General features: G+C 41.5%; 2 protein-coding genes across 8 annotated transcripts; both read left to right on the forward strand.

Moving 5' to 3' along the window:
* The first annotated feature begins 61 nt into the window (after nt 1-61).
* Nucleotides 62-16,591, forward strand: nup153 (nucleoporin 153). 7 transcript variants are annotated; one of them, XM_073463034.1, is made up of 22 exons: nt 62-163; nt 4,065-4,281; nt 4,430-4,705; nt 5,168-5,307; nt 6,139-6,267; nt 6,542-6,658; nt 6,772-6,816; nt 6,977-7,030; nt 8,301-8,441; nt 8,558-8,610; nt 8,933-9,068; nt 9,341-9,499; nt 9,605-9,703; nt 9,804-9,888; nt 9,992-10,093; nt 10,179-10,835; nt 10,986-11,177; nt 11,600-12,550; nt 13,377-13,808; nt 13,927-14,148; nt 14,231-14,417; nt 14,989-16,591. In XM_073463034.1, the coding sequence occupies exons 1-22, from the start codon at nt 86-88 to the stop codon at nt 15,074-15,076; spliced, it is 4,560 nt and encodes a 1,519-aa protein (XP_073319135.1). In that variant the 5' UTR covers nt 62-85; the 3' UTR covers nt 15,077-16,591. The 7 variants fall into 7 exon arrangements, with proteins under 7 accessions (XP_073319135.1, XP_073319136.1, XP_073319137.1 ...); XM_073463035.1 differs by having other exon boundaries at nt 14,234-14,417; XM_073463036.1 differs by having other exon boundaries at nt 83-163; nt 13,930-14,148; nt 14,234-14,417.
* A 2,346-nt stretch (nt 16,592-18,937) lies between these two features.
* On the forward strand, nt 18,938-22,534 carry stmnd1 (stathmin domain containing 1). Its single transcript, XM_073462805.1, has 5 exons — nt 18,938-19,077; nt 21,109-21,289; nt 21,389-21,492; nt 21,694-21,825; nt 21,936-22,534. Exons 1-5 carry the CDS (start codon nt 19,012-19,014, stop codon nt 22,377-22,379), a joined length of 927 nt encoding a protein of 308 aa, XP_073318906.1. The 5' UTR covers nt 18,938-19,011; the 3' UTR covers nt 22,380-22,534.
* Nucleotides 22,535-23,937: the final 1,403 nt, after the last annotated feature.

A 23,937-nucleotide genomic window follows, 5' to 3' on the forward strand; every position in this document is an offset into this window, starting at 1 on the left:
CCCATAATTCCTCTGTGAGTGGCCGCTGTGCTGGATGACAGCTATCCGGCGCCGAAACACCGATAGACACTCAGACGAAAGAGCCATGGCGGCCACGGGTGGAGGGAAAATTAGAAGCAGGAGATATCACATCGCCTCTAAACCTTACGCCAAGAGTAAACAGGTAAATTGAGCGAAAGTTTTCGTGTTAAAAGCTTGTGCCGGGCACGTTATGTTGACTGCAGTGCCACTAAGTCTTAGCTCTTGTTATTGTTTTGTTGGAGACATTTTATGGCCTGCCGTTAGCGCTCGTGGCCTCCACGCGCTGCTAGCATGTCCACGAAATGCTAATGAACTAGCAAGCTGGCTTATATGTAACTTAGCAAAATCAGACGGGCATGACAGGTCAATTCAGGACACAGCGAGTCGTTTAGACTAGTTAACCAGTATTGGGTAAAGTATAAATGCACACATGACACGTTGAGATAACCAACATCAGCTCATTAGTAAGTTCTTAGCTGTTAGCTAGTTAGCGGGAAGCAAGGAAGTAGAATTCTAAGTATTAGCTGATGTAGCTAATGCTTGCTAGCAGGCTAGCACTGGCGAGCAACGCATTGTTGTCTTCCGTTCCTAAGTTTGGAGTCATCGCACCGTCGCCGGTGGAAGTGACATGATCGTTTGCCTCTAAATTGCGTCTGTGCTCAGATATGTGTAGTCGCCTTCCGTGCAGTTAAATTTTAAGATTGCTTTCGTGGCCTGCCGGGAATCATTTAGGATCAGATGCTAGCTAACGTTAGCCAAATCTCAGCCAGTTGTATTGCGCAGGAAGCATTGGGAACCCACATGGTTGCCTTAGTGGATGATTTACTTACCGGCTGGACATCAATGGATGGATGTTTTAAATCCATTCTATAAAGAGAAAAGTGGACAAGACGTGTCGTGATGCATGTCAGATGAATTGGCTTATTATGCCAGTCTATTCAAGTGAACCACAAATGAGTTTGTTTATATGAATGTCAGCCTACCCTGGTGTTATCTGACTGGAGAGGTACCTGAACAGAAAATCATGCTTTAAAAAGTATGCCAACGAGTTTCTTTGACAACTGTCTCAATATTGATGGTTATACAACCAGGCTATCATTGTGACCAGTCAAACTTTAGTGCTTCCACTCATTTGTCATTTTAAAAGGTAAACCTATTTAACCAAATGTATTGATTAATAGTCATTGTTTATTGCTGACATTAGTTGTCCACATTTGTGTGAACACACTTTGTATTATATACAATTTAGCCTAACAATTTACCAATAAGCTTATAAGAATCTATACAGTTGTGTAGTGATTACATAGTGATTTAAAGAAACTTATGATACTAGTTCAAGTTTGTCAGATATACATTTGACATGTCACATTCTTTGGTCTACTTTCATTGATAGGAAAAGGAGTGTCAAGGTGAATCAGCACATCTCTATAATTGTTTGTTCAAAATTGCACATTATAATGTAGTGCACCTCAGGTCAACCTAATTAACTCAGTTAACAGTTTATTGGGTTGACTTAATAAACTGAGTGAACATTAGGTTCAGAGTGGCTTGTTGTAGTTAAGCCTGTGTACACAGTGTAGTCAATGTAATTTTTCATTAAAATGCTATCATACTTAAATTCTTTATCCCATGTCCAACTTCATCAACAACCCAATTTTTGTAACCTCCTATGCTATTTCTATGGATCAATATGTGAATGTTGAAATGAAGAGAGCATGTCTGGAATGATGCATGCATGCCAACAACAAAGAAATACAATAACTGACTAACACACTTGTAATATTAACTTTGAATAAATGCAAATGTAAGTTCAGTAGTGCCTCAGTCAGGTCGTATGAGAGTCTCATATATTTGACTACATGGCAAGTAACATAGAAATGTTTCAAGTCCATACAAATGTGTCTGGACTAAAGTTGGCCTAAAACAATGATTATCCAAATCTTGTGTACAGCTGTCTTTAAAAGATGGGATTAGCTTTTCTTTAATAGCTTGGTTTACACAATGCTGCTGGTTAGAAAGCAAAGGGAGCATGATTTAACATGTAATGTTTGCACCACCACTGTCTTGATTCACCTCACAACGTGTGGGATTGTTTGCAGGTTGTAAAAAATATTTCTCGTCAATACTTGCCTCTTCGCATGACATAAATGTAACAATACAGCCAACCCACTATTCTTAATATGCGTTAGTGCATACATCAAATTTATTCACATCTTGTGATGCACTGATCTACTCATGAACTGGCATACGCAATCAAAATCACAGATTCAGTTCGATGTCATAGCTTCCAGATAGAGCAGTGGCAGTCGACCAGGAGTCAATTAGTCACATGACCCTGTCCATGACCGGCACAAAGGCGGCACCCTTAAATCCTTATAACAATAGCTTATGTGGTGCTAAACAAACTGTCACTGTGGTAGTTATTATGACACTTTGCTCTTGACTGGTTAAAGTTGTATGTATTTGCACATGGGTTAAAGTGCAGAGTGGGCCCCCAGGTGTATTTTATAGATAAGCAGAAAGCAAGAGGCACAGGGGTGCTTATCAGGAGCTGGAAGCTACCACGGGTTGGACGACGTGTACATGAACTGATGCACCTGCTATCCAGCCATTTTTTCTTAACCTTTCTTTCTACTCTCTCTGAGAGCCAAAGAAATAATTTCAAGAGAATAAAAATCGATGGAAAAATGTCTCATTCTCTCAGGGAGGAAACGCCAAAATTGGCCTGGTCTTCCTCTCCTACTGCAACTCAAAAACTGCTCCATCCGGTGGGGACATCATTCATGAGACTGATCTTAAGTCATTAACCATTTAATGCTGGTGTATTCAACGAACAGGGGGGGACAAAATATTGATACAGCAATATATCGTGATGCTTCGCTTGAGACACGATTATCAATATGCTGGTGCCAAATATTGATATTTTTTTAAAATATAGCACATTGGAATAATGGCATATGTGAACATGGACAAGTTACAGTCTGTGTGTGATTAGAAGGCAGTAAGCTATAACTCAGCATTTTTTATATGTTGTGTCATCTAAGTGCGAAATTCTGTGAAACTGACACCACAATGAGGGAATAAATACATAATTCCTGCACTTTGCCTTTTTAGGGGTATTTTGTAGTGATTTATCATTGTATTAATTTTCACAGAATCACTGTATCGTGATACTATCGTTATCGTGGGCAACATATCATATATTGTTCCTTGAGTTACTATATGATTCCCGCCCCTATCAACGACTGGAGCAAATTTGCTGAAGGCACGTCGTTTGGGTGCATTTTTACAACTTTTGTGAAGATTAACTGCCAGCCTAACTCTTGGGTCTGCAAACCCATTCAATGATTTCTTGTATATTTCAGTTATCCAGTTGAGACCTGGCAATTGCCCTAAATGTATAGGATTTTGCTACATCTTATTGAATTGATAGAAGTGAGCTTCTTGATATTTCATTACTATTAATGCCGATATTTAAACATGTTACTCTCCAAGTGTGACTCATTGTTATCGACTTGAACATCCAATGCCAGAACTGAGTACTGTGCAGACAAGCGTCACTCGCTTGCTGCTTCACAGAAGCATACACATGGCCTGACCCAGTTTCTGTCATACTGAGCTTGTGTTTTGCCTTGCACTGGGGAGGACGAATGGTTTCTCATTGCAAGTGGGGCTGTAAGGCTGATTCAAATAATTAAATGCAGCATTGATTGCTGTATTTCGTTTTAAATGCTCTCGATAGGACTTAAATGATGCTGTATTTCTTTGCAACAAATTCATATTTTTGAACACCACAAATACAAGCATCAGCATCTTATTTGTTTACCTCAGTGTTAAAGAAATCAACAACATTCAACTCTCAAAACTGTTTTGTATGCAGCATTGTTTTATTCACTAATGATTGAAGGAATATTTCAATGTCTAGGCCACAAATAATGGTTTATGAGTCTTCATTTTTTTCTAGTTGCATTTGTCTCTGCCTCTCTCACATTTCATCCCTCTTTTCACACCTTCCTCTCCTTCTCTCATGTCTTTATCAGCAGCAGTCAGGCCTCATCAGTCGAGTGACAGACACAGTAAAGAGCATCGTTCCCTCCTGGCTGCAGAAATACTTTAAAAATGAAGACGGTCCTGAAGGAGGTGGGGCTGTACTGGGGACAGACCAGAACTGCCAGCTGCCGCCTCCTCCTAATGGCAGCGAAGAGGGACCTCCTCCCCTTGATGGACGTGACTCCCCAGAGCCTAGCACCAGTAACACAGGTGAGGGACTCAGTCAGGCTCTTAGGTTATCATAAAAATTAGTGAGGGAATTTTATATCCCTTTTTATCAGATTTTTACCTACCAATTCTTTTACGTCGTCAGCTGTACCACTATGCTCACCTCTGGCTTCTTTTTTCTCTTGCACAGAGCCCTCAACGAGCCGGGCATCCCTGAACTTTCAGGACTATGTGCTTTCTCGGCCTCCTCTGAGTCGCTCACACCTCCACTTTCCCCCACTGGATGCCTCCTCCCCAATCCTCGGGCCCTCCAGCAGCCTCTTTTCCCCACCCTCCACCTCCTCAGCCCCCGGACCTTTTTCTACGGGCTTCTCCTTGGTCAAAGAAATCAAGGACAACCTCTCGCAGCATGAAGATGATAACATCTCCACCACAAGCGGCTTCTCCTCCCGAGCCTCTGAAAAAGGTAAAGGCGGAGAATAAGGGCAATAAGTGCTTCCTTTGTATGTGGAGACATGGGTTTGGGGTCTGTATAGAATCTGGGATAATGGCACAATAATCTGAATTATCCAAATCACAAAGAAGTGGGCAGTATTGAGGTGAAATCATTTTTTTATTGTCTTTGTTTTAGATTAGTGAAAACACTCACATTTCCTCTGTGATCATCTGGTTTCTTTCTTTGAATTGTTTGAGCATAAATAGCGCACAGATGGCAAACCACAAAACAGAAAAAGCTGCTGATTTTAGCTTGAAAGAGTTATTGATAAATCTATTACTACGGCAGCTATCAGTGGTGCAGTAGGTAGAGACTAGAGTAGGTGATATTTATATTTCTCTCATGAATGGATTGGCTCAGGCTTGGAATGTAGAGACTAGGCCAATAATTGAAACATTTTTGCGTTGTATTAAAACTCTCGTCTCTTATCAGATGTCCCCACTTCCAAAACGGCATCACTTCCCCAGCTTTGGTCCCCAGAGACAGACAGAACAAACTCTGGGCATCAGCATGCCCAGTCCAGTCTGAAAAAGCCTGCTTTCAACCTGTCTGTTTTTGGAACTTCCTCCAATGTGAGTATCTGTGTATCTGTCTATCAAGATACAGAATCTGTCAGCTTGAAACAGTAGGAAAAAAAGAAAAGTAATACTGAAAGAACATCTCTGTGCCACAAGGCTCTGGATTTTGGTGTGTCAATTTTGCTCCGACCAATGTTTTTTATGTGTAGATAAATGTTTGTATCTGAAGTTTCCACTTTGATAATTAATAATTAAGGGATATTTATAACTTATTAACAAGCATTATCTGGAAAATCAGTATTATTGTCACTCTGCTCACAGCCGGACAGTATCTTCTTATGTGCATGGCAGCATGCCAGACACCAAAACTCAGTCTGGCCAAGTCATAATTAGTCTGCTTCAGTGTTCATTCTGACTCAGATTTCTACCACATGAGATAAGTATTAAAATGATCAAACAAACTTCAGAGTGACAGTACAAGTTTGAGCTTGCTGTGTCCAGTGTTGTTAATGTTACTTAAACATCACAGGCATCACTTCCTTATGAAACCCCATTGGATGGTTATATATCTACATCTTGGATCAAAATATTAGACATAAGAAAACAGCTAGCTTTTTAAGCGGAAATGTGTTGAAATATTAACGGATATTATTGAATACTGAAAAGGTTGTGTGATGTATTTGCAGTCATACTCGCACTGTTTTGTTTAACTGTTTAAGACTACTTATTTAAGCTATGTAAGCCCCCTTATATCATGTCTTACGAAGAGTGGGAAAAAATGGGGGAAAATGACTGTTTGTGTTTGAGAATACCACTGATTCATTGTACAAAGAAGTGATGTAACTTAACCCTAATATAATTTTAACCTAACCCTCTGTCTTCCAGTCAACATTCAACAACACAGTACTAAACTCCAGCCAGCTTGGAGATTCACCCTTCTACCCCGGGAAGACCACCTACGGTGGGGCAGCTGCAGCCAGGAGCGCTCGCAGTCGTCCTGGAACACCATACCAGGTGAACTAGAGGGAACCTTAAAGACTAGAATCTGAGACCCATCTATCACGAGCCAAAGAAATTTTAAATGTAGATAAATAAATTAATGTGGTGAACTAGCACCAAGGTTTAGCACAATTACAATTACTCTATTTGTGCTTTTTGGCTGTTGGAGTGCTGCAGTCTTTGATAAGTGAGCACTTAAGTTCTGATATTGACATCAGGGGGTGAATATAACTGAAGTGTGAATATTATTAATTTAACTGGACACTAAATTAGCTCATCTGATCTGTAGGCCCCGGTGAGGAGACAGATCAAGGCCAAGCCTGCTGGTGCTCAGCCCTGTGGGGTCACCAGCGCCACAGCCAGACGCATCCTGCAGTCATTGGAGCGCATGTCAAGCCCTCTGGCTGTGAGTACACACACGCACCATTATCTCTTTTGTGACAGTAGTTACACTTGGCAGTAATGTTCCTGTTTGATAATGTCATTGACCTAAAACAAGTTTTGATTTTTCCTCCACAGGATGCCCGAAGAATCCCTGCAGCAGCCTCATCCCCTCTGTCAGCAGTAAGAACTTTTAATATTTCTATATATACTGCCAGCAGTGAGACATTTTATTATCAACAAACATAAGAAAAGTATGGAAATATTCTCTAATGATCTGCAAAATCCTTAAATACTGTCGTCGACAATACCTGAAAACATCTTACTGTTTCTTTCTTTGCAGTCAATGGACGGCACAAATCTAGATGTTTCACATTTCCAGGCAAAAAAGAAACGAGTAAGTAAAGATTTTTTAAATAATTGGTAAGGTATCCCCTCATGTGTGGCTTGTACAAAACTGAGTTACTGTGTAGCTGACTTTATAATAACTGTGTCACTGGATGACTTTAAGCCTGTGCACATAAGAAGACAAACATCCCTTGTGTTTTCTGTCCGGTGTGGTTGTAGCTTAACCCAAGGCTTAGTGATATGAACAGGGATATCATTGTACAAGCCAACAGCACTTGTTGTGGTTTGTCTTCCTGTCACCTCCTGTCCTGTTGCCTGTTGGCCTCCTTTACACCCGTTAACAGTATTCTCCTCTGCTGAGACACAGCTGTTCACCTCTGTCTGTGTGTGTGGTTTTCATTCATGGAGGGCTTGTGAATAAAAGTGTGCTAGACTCCCTGATCTATTTGGTTCATTGGTGTAGTCCATTGTTAAATTGTGCCAGCTCTGGACTGAACTTGTTCTCAGTAATAACTGACAGGCATTCCCAGCTGCGACAGCTGCTTTGTCAACCCCAACAATGGTGTATTGACCCTTTCAGAGCCAGAACAAGAAAGCTCACTATTTAACTCGGCCTTACACCGCCGGTTGTTGCTTTAGTGTTTTGGTTTTTTTTACCTTGGCAGGATCCAAAATATAGTCCGACCAATACTGACTAGATACTGATATTGATACTTGAGATAACAATGTATCATATTTATTATAGTTATTCTGATGACATTAACAACCTTGATACTAATCCCTTAAAGTTGTTTACTTACCACTTGACCAACAGACTGAGTTGTTTGTTGTAGATTGCCCTATCAGTTTTACTCTGTTAAACTGATGGACAGTCTTCAGATTTTTCTTTCATTGTTTTAAAAACAATCAATGACGGAAAATATATGGTCAATGCAACCTCTGATCTGCAGTAAGACACTATCGCTGATATGTCGGTCTAGCTGAATACCAAAAATTAAAGGATGATTATTGTCAACAAATTGCCTGAAGTAGAATTTGTGCTGCTCTTTATGTAGTTGCACCCTGATGAGATGGCCTGTGTAATTTATTCTAATACAATTATGCAAAGTAGTTTAAATGTTTGCTGAATTAAGAGAAATAAACTACTCCCGTCATGTTCATTTATACTGAAATAACATGCTGCCTTCATGCAGTAATATAACCCACCGTGTGTTTTAATATTATTTGTGCACCAATTGAGTTTAGTGACATGGTGATGGCTGATGATCATTCTGATTTCTAATGTTGTGTTTATATGTCACACCTTTTCTTTAATCCAGATGGATCCCTCCCTCCCACCGGTGCAGAAGCTGGTGGTTCCTGCTGCAGCATCAGTGTCAGGAAACCGCTCCGTGTCCTTCAGGCCCACCCTGACACCTGGAGGATTGAGCAGACCTCTGGACAGGACCCCAAGAGAGACGGTCAGTAATACAGTGCTGCATTATATCACACCGCAACATTGTTCATCTGTATTAAATGTAGTTAAACAGTCTCATATAAACATGATGCTAAATTTGTCACTGTTGTATTCCTTTAGCCCACAAGACAATCACCGCAACTACCTGAAACAAGCCCAGGTCCATCTCAAAGGTAAAACGGGGTCCTTGTAATAACCAGGCACCAGTTACTATGTTTTTCATATTTATGGGAATAACTTCCCGGGGAAACAAGGGAAGTTTCTACAATTAATATTGATCTCTCTGTAGTAAGGTTTGAGCGATAATTCAATTTTCTTTTCGCACATTTTACAAAATATTTTCAAGCAACTTCATCCAAGTAACAGAGACAGACAGTATGACCTAAACATTCTTAGTTATGAGGCATTTTGTTTTGGTTGGTGCCTGAGCTGTCTGTATGTTGTTTAGCTTGTTTTACTTACTATACCTGTTCCTGTTTACCCCTCTACAACTAGCACAATGAGTTCCAGTGTCCCAGCTTATCCTCTGTCCAGCACACCTGCAGCAAGCAGCGTGGGCTCTGGAGGCGGCAAGATGAAGAGAGAGAGGACCACGGCACGGCCTTCCTCTAAACGCCCCGAGGAGGATGAGGTGAGAGCTTGCCGTAAAACTAACTCCAGATTTTAGTTTTACAGTTCTTATCAGTTGGATACACAAACAGAAGAAGAGACAGGTGTTCTGAGATTTTTTTGCTGAAAGAAAAGTTATAAATCTAGATCAGGTGATGTGTAATATCAAACATGGGTTTTTCTCAGTTCACCACCAGTTTGAAAGTCTTTAATGGTTTGAAGTTCTCTTTATAAAATTCTTTGTTGCTTGAAGTTGAGCACACACTGATGCATCTGTTTGTCCTCTGACTTCAGGTGGTGGAGGTACCAGACCTTCCAGCCATTTCACTTCCCATCAGCACCTCTGCCTTGCCTACCTTCAGCTTCACTTCCCCTCTTCCACCTCTCGCCACCGTCAGAACCCCCCCTAATGTCACGCCTTTGACCCCTGCTAAGGAAACAGTCACAAACAAGGTCAGTCAGTTGTCTTGTTACACTACATTGATCTTACAAAGCTAGTACTTAACAGCTTTATTGATGCTTTTTGCTAATATTCTTTGATTTGTTTTTTTTTTCCAGGAGCCACCAACGGCCTCGACACCTCCTTGTGTACCTTTTACGTTTTCCTCTCCTATTGTCAAAGCAACTGCTGCTAGTCCGCCTTCCTTTTCCCCATCAGTAAGTAAACACTTCATCTAATCAATCGACAATCATTCCGTGACAGACTTTATTTACAAGGGTAATATTGATAATAACTATTTGCTTTTCCTATTTGTAGGCTGGATTCATTTTTAGTGCACCTGTAGCAAAGTTGGGTCCATCCATGTCAAACGGGAAGCTGGCCACTCCCATAGCAGCAACAGGTAAGAGAGTTTTCTTACACTTAGCATGATGATAAGTCTTTTGCCTTTCCTGAAAAAAACCTGGAACTCAAGTTTGATGTTTGTGTTTTGATGTTTTCTACAGCGAAGCCAGCAATAGGCAAAAGCACAGAAGAGTTTGAAGGACCCTTCAAACCAGCCAAGACCCTGAAGCAGGGCAGCGTGCTGGATCTTCTCAAAGCACCTGGTTAGAATGAATATCTCCTTACACATCTTGCATGTTGTGGTCTACATGGTATTCACTGATTTAATCCTTTACTTGTTATGTTTAGGCTTTGCCTCTCCCATTGGTCGGACTTCCCCAGGCCCAGACAACACTCCTCAGAAGACCTCCACAGAGTCCACTGCCCCCTTCTCCTCCTTCACCACCACCACAACAACCTCCTCTCTGTCTTCTTCAGCAGGGCTTGGCAATATGTTCAAAGCCCCACCAGGCTGGAGCTGTGACGTCTGCTTAGTCCAGAACAAGCCATCAGACACTAAGTGTGTTTGCTGTATGTCCCCACAGCCCAATTCCTCCTCATCCAAATCTATGGACAGTAAACCTACAACCACCACCTCTGCTGGGCTAGAGAGCAGCAGCAGTACGGACACCACCACAACCACCACAAGTTTTGGCACAATGTTCGCCAAACCTGCAGGAACTTGGGATTGTGATACGTGTCTTGTTCTAAACAAACCTGATGCAGTAAAGTGTGTGGCCTGCGAAACGGCCAAACCGGGGACGGGGCTGAAACCCTCACTGACTCTTCCTTCTGCCTTCTCAGCTGTTAAGACTGTATCGACCCCCACAGCCCCCATTTCTACAGGGCTCACTGGATTTGGTGACAAGTTCAAAAACCCTGAGAGTTCTTGGGAATGTGATACGTGTATGGTAGTAAACAAGGCCGAGGACACAAAGTGTGTGGCCTGCACAAGCGCTAAACCAGGTAATGAGAGCAAAACAATTGTAATGTTGGTATTTGATATTCTACGTGCTGAATAATGGATTTTGTTTTTCATGAAAGTAGAATTCCATTAACTATATTTTAAAAGACAATTGTGAGATTAGTTAAGCATTTTCCTTTTCTCATCCTTAGGAGCATCAACAGGCGCTTTAGCAGGAGCCTCTTCTTCAGCCAGCACTGCTCCAGTGTTTGGGTTGGGAGATGCTTTCAAGAAGCCAGAGGGTTCCTGGGATTGTGATGTCTGTCTTCTACAGAATAAGGCTGCTGATGTAAAGTGTGTTGCCTGTCAGGCAGCCAAACCTGGAGCTACTGTAGAGCCCAATGGTAACAAAAACAAGCTACTTTCAAGTCAAATACTACTTATATTTCTATATAAATAAAAATGACCCACATAGCAATGGTGCAACAAGTGTGTGGGGACCAAAATGTCTCTTGACGTATTGGGGCAATATAGTATTGATGACATGTTGCTGATATAAACAGCAGCTTGCTTTTGTCGACTGACTGCAATCCACATGGTGCATTCAGAGGGCTGCTTATAAATTACATTCTTGTTGTATTTCATTCGCATCCAACCTTTTAAAGACAATTTGCTGAGCTCAGTGAATATGAAGAATGATCTTAAATGAAGTGCTTTCTACTTATTTTTGTTTACTCAGTTAATTTATGTGAAATTAATTCCTAGTAAAAAAAGTAAAACCTGCACCTAATCCACACTTTTCACCTTTTTTGAAATGTCTCTTCAGCTTTTAGTTCATCTTTTGGTTCATCTGCTGGTGGGACTTCAGGCTCCTCTACATTTGGCTCTTCTACCTCTACTTCTGGAGGTTTCAAGTTTGGCACATCAGACAGTTCCTCTGGTATCAAGTTTGGAGGCTCATTGTCAGAGTCCTCCTCTTCATCATCAGGTGGATTCAAATTTGGAGTGCCATTTGGAAGCTCCTCATCAGAAACCACTTCTAAAGACACTACTGCCTCTTCAGGGTTCAAATTTGGCAGCTCATCTGAGGGCTTTAAATTTGGGACTGCTTCTGCTGACGACAAAAAGTCAGACCAACCTGTGGCTGGTTCTGGGTTTAAGTTTGGAGCCGGCGGTGGGATAATGTTTGGAACTGGATCATCTAGCACAGAGAGTAACTCCTCTAAAGGAGGCTTCACCTTTGGACTGCCAAAGCCTGAAGAAAAAACATCAGACAGCACTACCACCACCTCATCCTCTGTTAGTTTCACTCCTCCTGCGCCCTCTCAAGACAAGAGTGACAGTGTGGAATCATCAAATGACACCACATCAACAAACACCAACTCAACCACCACCACAGCTACCACCACTGGGTCTGTATTTGGGAGGTTGGGTGAGCCAACTTTGGCGACTACAACACCACAAGGTGGCTCTACGTTTGGATCCTTACAGGCCGACAAAGAGCCAGCTGCTCCCACGTTTACCTTTGGGAAGCCAGAGGAGAAGAAGGAACCCACTGCGTCCTCCACTCCGTCATCTTTCCTCTTCGGTGCTGCCAATAAAGAGGCAGATGCTGCACCAGCACTGGCCGCTTCAGGAGGCTTTTCCTTTGGCAAACCCAGTGCACCGACAGAACAACCTCCACCTGCGTTCACCTTTGGCAAGCCAGCAGACAAGAGTGAAACATCCACTGCAGAGGCCCCGAAGCCATCTTTTACCTTTGGACAAAGTGCTACAGGTGAGAGATGATTTGGACATTGATACTAAATGTATTCAATTTTCTCATTTAGAGCTGCAATCAACAATTATTTTCATTATCAATTAATCTGCAATCTGTAAAAACAAAACTGCTCATCACAATTTCTAAAAGCGCAAAGTGATGTCTTCAGAGAGCTTATTTTGTCCAATCAACAGTCTAAAACCCAAAGACTCTTCATTTACTATCATAAATGACAAAGAAAAGCAATAAATCCTTTCAGCATAAGGGGCTGGAACCACAAAATGTTTGACAGCTGTGTTAAATATAATAGTTTAAAGTTGAACCAGATCAGGGATTAATCGAACTTTTCAATTATTGTCAAAATATTTCGGCTAAACAATTTAAGGATTACTCAGATGTTTAGTCAAAGTCGAGAGAGTTCGGAGAGTTCGTTTATATTGCACTTGTTCCATAAATTTGAGCCGTATGAGTTTGTTCAAAATTGAAGCAGCAGAGGCCGAGATATCCTGACAATAAGTCCTTGGTATGGGTCGAACTACAAAACCACTAGATCCTACAATTTCCTTTCCTGCAACTCAATAACATCTCACTATAGACCCTACAAGCTTTGTAACTATTAAAATGGGTAATTCCCAAGTTTAAGGCAAGATAACCATGATCATGTATATTTCCTCAGGCTGTAAAAAACTCCCACTTAGCTAAAGATGACATTGTGCAACTGTTTTCACAGACTTTATAGTAATTACTGTAACCAATACATTTTCATGTGTAAAATTGTTGGGCTGCTCCTGTAACCACTTCACTTCATCACACATCATAGTCAATTATTTGTTTTCCCCGACAGATTCTTCTGCTGCTCCAAAACCAGCATTTTCCTTTATGGCTAGTAATCCCACAAACTCCACCACCTCATCCTCCTCCACACCGACCCCCAGTCTGTTCGGCAACCCTACCACCACCACCACCAGCAGCAGCAGCAGCTCCACTCAGGCTCCGGCTCCTTCTGCAGCTCCCAGCACTTTCATATTCGGTCAGCCTGCTGTAACCTCCAGTGACGCCCCTCCAGCTAAAGCAGCCTTCGTCTTTGGCCAGAGTCAGGACAGCCAGCCGCCTGCCCCGTCAGCTGCTCCTCTGAACTCTACTGCAACCCCAGCCCCAGCTCAGCCATTCATTTTTGGTGCTGCTGCTGCTGCTGCTGCTGCTCCGCCTCCTGCTGCTGCTGCTGCTCCGTCCTTCAGTTTTGGAGCAGCAGCGCCCTCTGCTGCCTCATCCTCAGGTCTGTATTTTCTCATGGTGGTTGTTACAGGTTACAAGCTTGAACATTTACATTTGATAACAAATCTTTCTTTATATTTTGTCCTTCTATTCAATCTTCAAACCTTTCTTTTCACTAGCAGCTCCATCTGCAGCTCCCAAACCATTTACATTCAGCCCAGCCCCCTCTGGTGGGTTCGGGGCCAATCAGACTCCTTCATTCGGCTCATCCTACGGATCTCCTTTCAATGCCACGCCTTCCCAGCCCCCGGCCTTCGGAGCCAAACCCAACGCTGCCCCCGTCTTTGGACAGCAGGCAAACTCCACACCTGTATTTGGGGCAACTACTAATTCTGCACCAGGTGGGTGACTAATGGTATTATATTTATCATCATCACTGAAGTTGATGAAATTATATTGGAAGTAAATGCGTGTTGTATTCAGCAGGTGGAGGCTTTCAGTTTGGAGGAGCGAGTGCTTTCGGAGCCACAAACAACTCTTCAGGTGTGTTTACTTTTGGAGCAGGAGGAGCAGCTTCTCCTGCCCCTGCTGCCAACCCCTCCATCGCACCCCAGTCAGGAGCCCCTGGAGGTGGATTCAACTTTGCACAACCCCCTGCGTTCAATATTGGGTATGTTGTTATTATTATCACTGCTTTTGCTGGATGGTTCACTCTTTCCAGCTGATTGTAGTATTATAAGTTTTCTTCTTAGCTTTCCCTTAGTTATATTCTAAGTTATTTCTATGATTGCTGAGATCATTAAAATTCCCACTATTCCACACTAACTTTATAAACTACAAAGACACAAACAAGAAGAAGGGGATGTGTTATGTTTGATATTCTTTTTTTTAATATATTGAAAGTTTCCAGAGACTTGCTAATTGCTAAAAAGCCATTAGCGCAAGTAATTCATCACTGTAGCTGTACTTTCATTACAGGTGTTCAATAAATAGTCAACATTTCCTTTACATTTTGGTCAAATAGCAGAATATTAGTTTTCATACAATTCTACAGATTGGTGTTTTAATGTTGTAGCTGAGAATAAATGTAACGTCAAACCTGAAAAACACATTTCAGGCGCATTGTGCTGTTATAAAGCATTAATATTGCCTAATTATTATCAAGTCTGTACATTGACATCTGTGTTTGACAGCTGTTTCTGTTGATGCTTCTAATAATGAGAACACATTTCTTCTTCCAGGTCAACAAAATCCTTCACCGCCTCTCCTGCTGGACAACAAGCAATTGCAGGGCGCAAGATCAAGACAGCAGTGCGGCGCAGAAAGTAGAGCCCTGTGGAATAAAGTAGACTTGACTTTGACTTGACTGTATCCCCACTGAATAAAGTCCTGGAAGGTCTTAACTGGACAAACACTGAAATTACTTGTGAGGAAGGGCCGAGGCTTGGGGCCACATTGTGCTCGGGCTGGACGGGTGGGCGTATTTTAGCTGTAGGCTGGGCTTATTTACAGAGCCATTAATATGCGAGACCATCCAACAGGACTTCCCCATAATTAAAAACTGTCGACTAAACAAAGACACTGACTTAGAAAACACAAATCAAGCAAGGACCCCTGCTGAACACGATGGAAAAACAAGCAAGACAGTCATATCTATATTTTCAACACCGGCAGATGTCTGCTAGACTTAAGGCATGACTTTTTGTAATAAAATTACAAAGGCAAAAACTGCAAATCTAAAGAGTTGTGAGTGTACACAAAATCTTATTGATTAGTATGGGTGATCAGGTTATGAGCTTTGATATGCAGAGAGGTAGTGAGAGCTGTGCGGCGCATCTCCAGTGGCTATCTTAAAAACTATGTAGACTGCTCCTCGTACAGGAATAAGGAGCTGCTGGAGATGCAGCCGTGGTGTCAGTGCAGTGTGCTGTATGTACAGGGATGAGCGTGTAATCTTTGTGGTGAATGCAGCGTGCTTGTTTTTTTTTTTTCTCCCCTCTTATGTACAGACTTGAGGTGTGTTTGGGTTATTTGTACATGCTGAGGTTGCGTGTCAGTGTGTGCGTATGAAAACTGAACGCCTGGGGCCGCTACAGGCGAGCAAGCAACATGAATGTTTAAAACAACTAGGGGAGGAAGGAAGGAGGGCAGGGGCGGGAGAGGGGAAAACGTATCCATGCACTGTGGAGGACGGACCGGGCCGGTGGCTGTCGCCCTCGTTCAACTCCTATAGGACTTTGTAAATGCATAGTTTTGAATCTCTGTTACATGTTTGATTCTTTGACCTCTCTGGTTCGCTCCACTACTCTGCTTTTTGTGCCCTGTTGTCTCTTCTCTCTCTCACACACTCTTGTTCCCTCTCTCCTCTTGAGTCCTTATACTCTCCCTTTACCTCTCTCTGCCTCTCCCTCTATCTCTCTACTCTCTCTCTTAATTGGCCTTTGAATATTATTATAAAACCTGTAAATAGTGATGTTTTTTTTTTAATCTGTGAAGTTGAATTTTTTGTGTTACCGCATTCAGCATTTTTGTCTTTAGAATTTATTATGTAAATTCCTATATTCAAAGTTGCCCGAATCCATTTAAAAGGAGCTTAAATGCAAAATTGGAGAGCCTTTAATGACTAAAGGTATATTGGCTTTTCTGATCCACTTTTGTTTGGACCAAAACCAGTATTGTACAAAGTATTAAGTATATATTTTTCTATTGCGTGTTTAAATGGACGAGGGTGACTTTGGATGATAAGGAAGTCAGTTTAATTTTAAAGCCATGATTATTACTGGATGAGTGATAAAATTAAAAACCATGGGTAACTACCATCAATAAAACTATAAAAAGAATTCATGTTTTCTGTTATTGATCTTTTCATTTTACAGTATACAGTATATTGGGCCTCAACAGATGAAATGGCTGATAAGGGGCTCTATTCTATAGCTCCTTACTTATATTAATCACTTTTTTGTTGGCCATATGTGAGCGGATTGTAACGTGATGTGAAAAATTAGACCCTCTCAGTCTCACTCAGTGGTCTATACAAGCCTGTTGAAGATTTGTTTAATGCTGCTCGACTGGATTTCATTCTGAAGTACTCGGGTCAGATTTTCCACAACGGAAAAAATATATATGGTAGCAACTTTTTCAGTCCACCTGGTTAAAACTAATGCAGTCTAATACAACAAGCCTACCTTTCAAAAAGGTTAGAATATTAGAGAAAAGGTTTTTTAGAGAGTTGTTGAGTTAACTGTTCAGTCATTCTGGATGCTGTAGTTTGTGGTGCTGTTGAATAGTGGTTTGATGTTTTTCTAAAATATTTTTATAAATATAAAAATGTTCAAATATAAAGTAAAGTGTTCAAGTGACCAAACAGTTATGTGCTGTGGCTGCTAGAACAGAAATGTCTTTTTAGGCACTTTTTCTCCACTTTCTACTGTTCCTTATTTTAATCAAGTTGGAAAAAAATGATTTCGTATCAGTTTGTCTGGCTTGACTGTCTGAGTTTTGCTGGTAGCTGGTCATTAGTTTAGAAATGAGGTTCACTGACATAAACTAACATTAGCTGCTGTTGCTCTCTGTTAGCGGAGCAGAGAGAGGCACTGTGACGAGGCACCTGTGGACTGTCGTTGGAAATCCGACTTGAGTCGATCAGAGAACTGCTCCTTTTGTGTCTCACCTCCAGCCCTCTGAAGCAGATCCACACTCAGCTGCTGGCTGATTTTCAGGACAAGAGTGAAGCCATGAAGCTCACCACCAAATGCATCACCCCCAACCCCAATACCCCAACCTCCTTATCAGATGGTCAGATCCAGGCTGCATCAGGCCACCCACCACCTGGACATCATCAACCAGAGACCCAGATGTGTTCCCTGACTGGACCAGGTATGATGTAACGGTGAGATGTGATATGGTTTCAGTCAGAAACACTTGAAATATGATGGCTTTAACCCTTGTTTTCTATTCCTCATCCTTCAGCTGTACATCAGCCTCACACTGGAGAAACATGACGTGGCAAAGATGGCAGCCGGACTTCACCCAGCACTGATATGCTCTCTGTTAGTCTGTCCTACAGCAGCTGTAGCCTGTCGTTTGTAGTCACTAATTTATTTTTTATGTCAAACTGTATCTATAGGCAGAACCTGGAGCTCCCATGCAGGCATCTGATGAACCTAGAGGACAAACTGAGCTGGAGCAGAAGCGGCACCAGAGTTTCTTGCCTCCTCTCAACACCACTGTGGTCCTGTCCAACAATCACAGGGCCACTCCCTTACAGTAAAGTCTGTAGAGTGCATCAGCGTTCATGACATGCACGCATATTCTCATGACATTAGTGAATTTGGCACAGAAAAAAATAATCTTAAAGTTTCTTTATGCAGAAGATGCAAGAAAGTAACTCATGGTTATTTTTTTTAGGACTTTTTAAATTATATTCTAGTTATTTATTAAATAAATAATATTTTTATTGTGTAATTATTGTGATATTGTATCAGTCTACCTTATGCTTGCCTTTTGATCCCGTGTTTACTTGTGCTTATTTTAGTATATTATAGGACTTTTACATTTGCTTGTCATTCGTTTTGAGGTGAGATTCCTGATATAAACCTCTCAGGGTTTTCTGAATCTCACCTGCACAATCTGCTTCTTTTGTTTTTGGTTGCTGTGTGTCTTGCGGCTTTGTTTTTTACTGTGCAAATAAATAAAAAACATTATTACAACCCAGCCTCCAGGGATGGATGGATGGAGACGCAATACATTTAAATTGAATTCTATCAGGAAATGGCCCAAATGGATACACGATTTGAACACTTCATTCCTGGACCTGGTGTTGGAAGATGCTTTGAATAAACATTTTGACATTCAGGGGAAATTAAAGTCTGCAGATATAATAAAATATATAGTTTGGGCATGTGTGCCTGAGGAGCCTTGGCCTCAGTTTGACCTCCTGGATACATCCCTTGTGTTCGAGAGTCCTTTTAATGACCTGCTAAGCGCCTGAAGGCCGCAGTGTCAGTAACACATCTGGTGGAGGTGTTTTGTTGTGTCCTGCCTCTGACACGCGCAGCTTGTTCCTGGGTGTCACCTCTTTAACCGGGTCACATTTATTGTAGCAACGGCCGTTAGCAACGCACCGGGTCCATGGAGACACGTCCGTCTGAAGGAATGCGAGGCGACACGGGTCAGATAACAGAGATAAAACACGCCGAGGTGTAGTTAAAGCAGACATTTATCACCTTTATGGACATATTTCACGTCGTGGCCGTCAGGTGAATATGGGATGCGGCAGCTCAGTAAACACGGTCCAGCCTTTGAGACCGGAAGAGGTGAAGGAGGACGAGGTAGGCTCCGTCTGTCACAGCCCGCCACTTTCAGAAAGCTACAACTGTGGAGGGGAGTTTAAAATTTAGTTTTAAAAAGTCAAAACTAGTCCAGTATTAGTAGACTAGACTAGACTAGTAGGCTTCAACGTGTTACAGTCAGCTAGAGTTAACACTTTTGGGAGAAAAGTTAGCTACAGGTGTTACGCCGAAATCTGTGTGCCAGTAAATCTTGAGACTACAGAAGATTTGAACTGCTTCAAGTTTGTGTAACTTACAACTGAGTCACTGTTTTTTTTAGTAATAACTATCAAAATACAACTTATCACACTGTTAAAAATACTTGGTGGAAGAGGTATTCAGCTCATTTACCAAAGTAAAAAATATCACAATATCATCATATGTTATTAAAAGTAAAACCTCCTGTATATTGTCAGCTTAATGTAATGTGCACATCACCCAGTGAGTCTCTGTGCACTTTACTATGTGATATTCTATTATATAGTATATTACATGTAAAAGAAAATGCATAATGTTACATATAAGAAAACACACATTTATAAGAACTCAGGCACACAAATTCACAGGTAATAGTGTTAATGAGACTAAGAAAGTCAGAGTAAAAACAAAAGTGACCAAAGTGTCCATTATGCAGACACTAAGAATCTGAATCCCTTAATTGTTTTACCTTATAATGTCAGAAATATAATGATACAATTGAGATATTTCAATGGGATTTTAAGAGGATAATTCAAATACAAATAAAGTATTGCATTGCAATATAGTAAGGCTTTATAATTGATTTAAGATTTTAGATATTTAAGGGCCTAAAACAAAGACATAACATTGACCGCAATACATGAAAAACATCCCTGAATTATCACCTTTATTTAAAAATAAGACCCTTTCAGAGGAGGTTTTTAAACTTCTTAAAACCTTTTATATAATGCATTATAAATACAGAGCCTTAAAGGTGCTGTTTTCAAGAAAAGTTGATTTTTGAGTCATTCCCAGCTCGTAAAAAAATGACGTTTTGGGATTGTAGGACGGGTCAGCCACATTCCCAGAGCGTCGGTATTTGATGAGTTGGAAATAAGACTCAAAAATCAACCTTTCTTTTAAATAGCACATTTAATAGGCACCTTATTTACCCTTATTACAAATAAATGTTGTGCAGATTGTCAGCAAAATGTATTTGAATCTGAATCCCTTATTGTTCTACCTTATAATTTTAGAAATATAATGATATAATTGAGATATTTAAGAGGATAATTTACCAACAAATGATTGTATTGCATTACACTAAGGTATTGTAATTGATTTAAGATTTGAGGGCTCTATAAGAGTTCAAACTAATCCAAAACATTGACCACAATACAAGAAAACTATTCCTGAATATACACCTTTATTTAAAAATGTTATTAAGGCCCTTTCTGATGAGGTTGAGGTTGATCCTCTGAATATTCAGCTTAATTGAAGAATACATACGTACATTGATACGTACGTTGATATATGAGCCACATGTTAATGTTGTCGCTGGTCAAGGTTGAGCTAATTTGATAACTGCATATACTGTCTGGTAGTTTAATTATATCCCAGTTGCATCCTAATAGAGGATATAAGATGATAATATTTGTATATAAACATGACCATAGTGATGTTTTGTATGTAAAATCTGGTCTGAAAAGTAACTACAGCTGTCAGATTAATGTGGTGAAGTACAATATTTCCCTCTGAAATGAAATGCAGTAGAAAGATAAAGAGGCATAAAACAAGTAAGGTACAAGTATCTCTAAACTATTTCTGTTTTTCACAGCTCACTGAACACAGTTTCGCTGTACACTACTTAGTTTTCAAACTCTGAGATGATGTAATTTGTAGGTGTTACCTGCTGTGTATTATTATTGTTCCTGAGCTACTGTGTTCATGACAATGTGTCAACACACAGATGTCACCATGACAGCATCATGTCTGAGATACAGAATGGGGTGAGGATATAAAAAATATCTTGCGCCATGTTTCTGTGTTCATATTGCGTCTCTGTGTTGTCAGGATGAGACAGGAAGTAAACTCGATGGTCGCGGCGACTCGGCTGTGTCAAAGGGCACCACAGACAGCGGGGTGGTGATGGAGGAGAACAGAGCGCTCCCTGTCTTACCTGGAGCACTGCCCAGAAAACTTCCTCCTCTCACACGTGTCAGAGAAAGTGAGGCAGACGGAGTTACACAAGATGGTGAGTGTGTGCCACAAACACGCTGAATAAAACAGACTGCACATGGTAGAGAATCCAGTGCACACAACCTAAAGTGTTATTATTTCATCCGTCTCCGAGGCCTGCGCCCGCAGTCCAGTGAGATCCTGGAGGAGCTGCTGAACGAGGGCATCATACCAGTGGGGCACAGGGGCAGTGCTGCTGGAGAGGCCTACAGCATCATGGTGAGTACCTGGTGCTCACTGAACAACAGTGAAACATGCGAACACCACTTATCCACCGTCCCTCTACAGGTCGTGTTACACTTGGGTCTCTTTCAGGTCAATCAGTTTCAGTAAAAGTGCAGTCACCTGTAGCATTGAGATTGTCTGTACTCTGTCTCCCCCTGCTGTGTGTGTATGTGTGTGTGTCTGTGTGTGTATCAGCTGGATGACAGGGAGGGGGTCAGGCGAAGACCTCCAGCAAGACTGGAGTCCCTGAAGGCCAATAAGATGCGAAGTGTCCCCAGCATAGAAAAGATTGAGGAGAAGATAAGACTTGTTGAGGAGAGACGCAAGGTGCAGTGTTTATGTGTGTTTATGTACCTGAAAACCTCAGCTCTTTCCCTCCCTCTCCTTCTCACCGTTAATCTTTTTTTTTTAAATCTGTTCCCTCCTCTCTTTCTCAGTTAAGGGAAGACGAGCTCAAGTCACGTTTGAGGGCCAAGTCGGCCCGTTTTCGTGGCCCTGCCCCCACCTCCAGCACAGAGAACGAGGACGCAACATTCACCCCTGTGGAGCCGATACAGCATCCTCTCACCCCAGACCCCCCAGACCCACCACCTCACAGCCAGGTTGTACGAGAGGAGGCCGAGGGCGGCGAGCAGGTGAGAGAGGCGGCAGATGACGTCAGGGAGAGTGGGAAAGAAACGGGTGGAGCGGACAGGAGCGAAGGGAGTGTGGAGGGAGGAATGAGAGGAGAGAACAGAGGGGAAGGTGCAGAGAGTGGAAGTGAGGATGGTGAGGAGCAGGAGGAGGAGGACGAGTTGACCCAGGTGGAGGAGCTCAGGAACGATCAGCTAGAGAATGATTCTAGCTTTCAACATGCAGATGAAAAAGAGGAGATGTTTTAATTTATTACACAAATGAGCCATGAATCAGCAGTAAAAGAGGGAGCCAAAATTATTCCTTTTGCACAAACGGAGGCCTGATCAAGCTTGTAAAAATAAAGATGTAAAGAAATGTACACAGTATGTGTTGTTTTGGAAGAAAGTAACTGTTGTAATTTAGGAATATGAGGGTTTTCTTGTCTCAGTGAATGCTTTAATAAACAAGACCAATACTTAATGATCTCACCAAGATACAAGATGAATTTAAATGAGATTTTTCTTTTACATTAAATTGTTTCAGTTTCTATTCTGCATGTGAATGTTGTACTTGTGCAGTTGTTCTGTTGGACGAAAGATGGCGCTGTTTCAGCGGGTTAAAGTTGTATCACAGCTCTCTGAAGTCATCTGTGAGATGAGATGTCAGGAGGGGAGTTTGGCAGCGTGTGAAGAAGTGCCTTGTGTGAAAAGCTTGATCAATAAAGTTCCTATTTTTCCCTATGTGTTGTCTGTGGGCGTTCAGTCATTCGTCTGGATGTGGAAATCTTAAATCTTTATGAGATTAACTCATTAACTAGAGTCAGTTTTAACTTTTAGATGTGTTTTAAGAGGTTTAAGGTTGTTGAGTAGAGACCTCATTGTGACTGAGCTGTGAGTATTCAGCTGTTACAGTGACCTATGACCTTTTCCTTGCCTGACAGGTGCTGCTGTAGCACAAAGTTTGGTTCAGTAAACTCTACAGCTTTTGTCTTTAATTAAATCCCAATTTGATAAGTTGTGATAATGGAAAATGTGTAAACTGATATGAATTTATGGACAGGCTTCAGCTCAGATGAGAACCACATTTATAAAATATGTCTCTGGTGATTAATGCTGAAACATATCCACTGAGTATTTCTGAATTAATTGAAAATTAAAGTATATTTAAAGCAGTGGCTCTACAGCCTGCTGTTGTAAAAGTTTAAGAGGATTCAGACCAGTCAGCATGTTGCACATGAACAGAAAGCAACAATTGGACGCAACCTGACCGGATCCCCATTGTTGAGCCTGGGAAACTCGACACTGGTCCCCTTTTTTCACGACTCCACTCGGACTTTAAAGCGCGTGTGGCTGCATGAATAAAACAGTGAGAGGACAGAGACACCGCAGAAAGAAAGACGCTCTATCAGGTTGCATTTCTTTGTGATCTGGAGTCTGATGGACGTGACAGCGCATACTTCTCTCTTTAAGAATAAAGGTTCTGGTTGTAGTTTTTATTGTCAGTCCACAAAGGGAACAATACTGAGCCAAACATTTCTTCACAGACAGGTGAAAATCTAACTTGAGGGACATTTTGGAACAATGTGGCCTGATTTAACTGGCAGTTAACCAACAAAAAGTAAAGGAAAACAAATAAATAATACGTGTTATCCCACAGTGTTACATGGCTGGACATGGCATAGCTGCCGTATGTAGGACGCGCTCATGGACGCTGGAGCCGCCATGAATGATTAACAGCAGAGTTCCCTCTCACGTTACTCGTCCCGGCTGTTGAAAAGGACATCCATCCATCCGGCAGAGCAGCTTCACGAGTTATTTTAATCAT

This window comes from Pagrus major, chromosome 3, assembly GCF_040436345.1.
Source record: "Pagrus major chromosome 3, Pma_NU_1.0".
NCBI classification, from domain to species: Eukaryota; Metazoa; Chordata; class Actinopteri; order Spariformes; family Sparidae; genus Pagrus; species Pagrus major.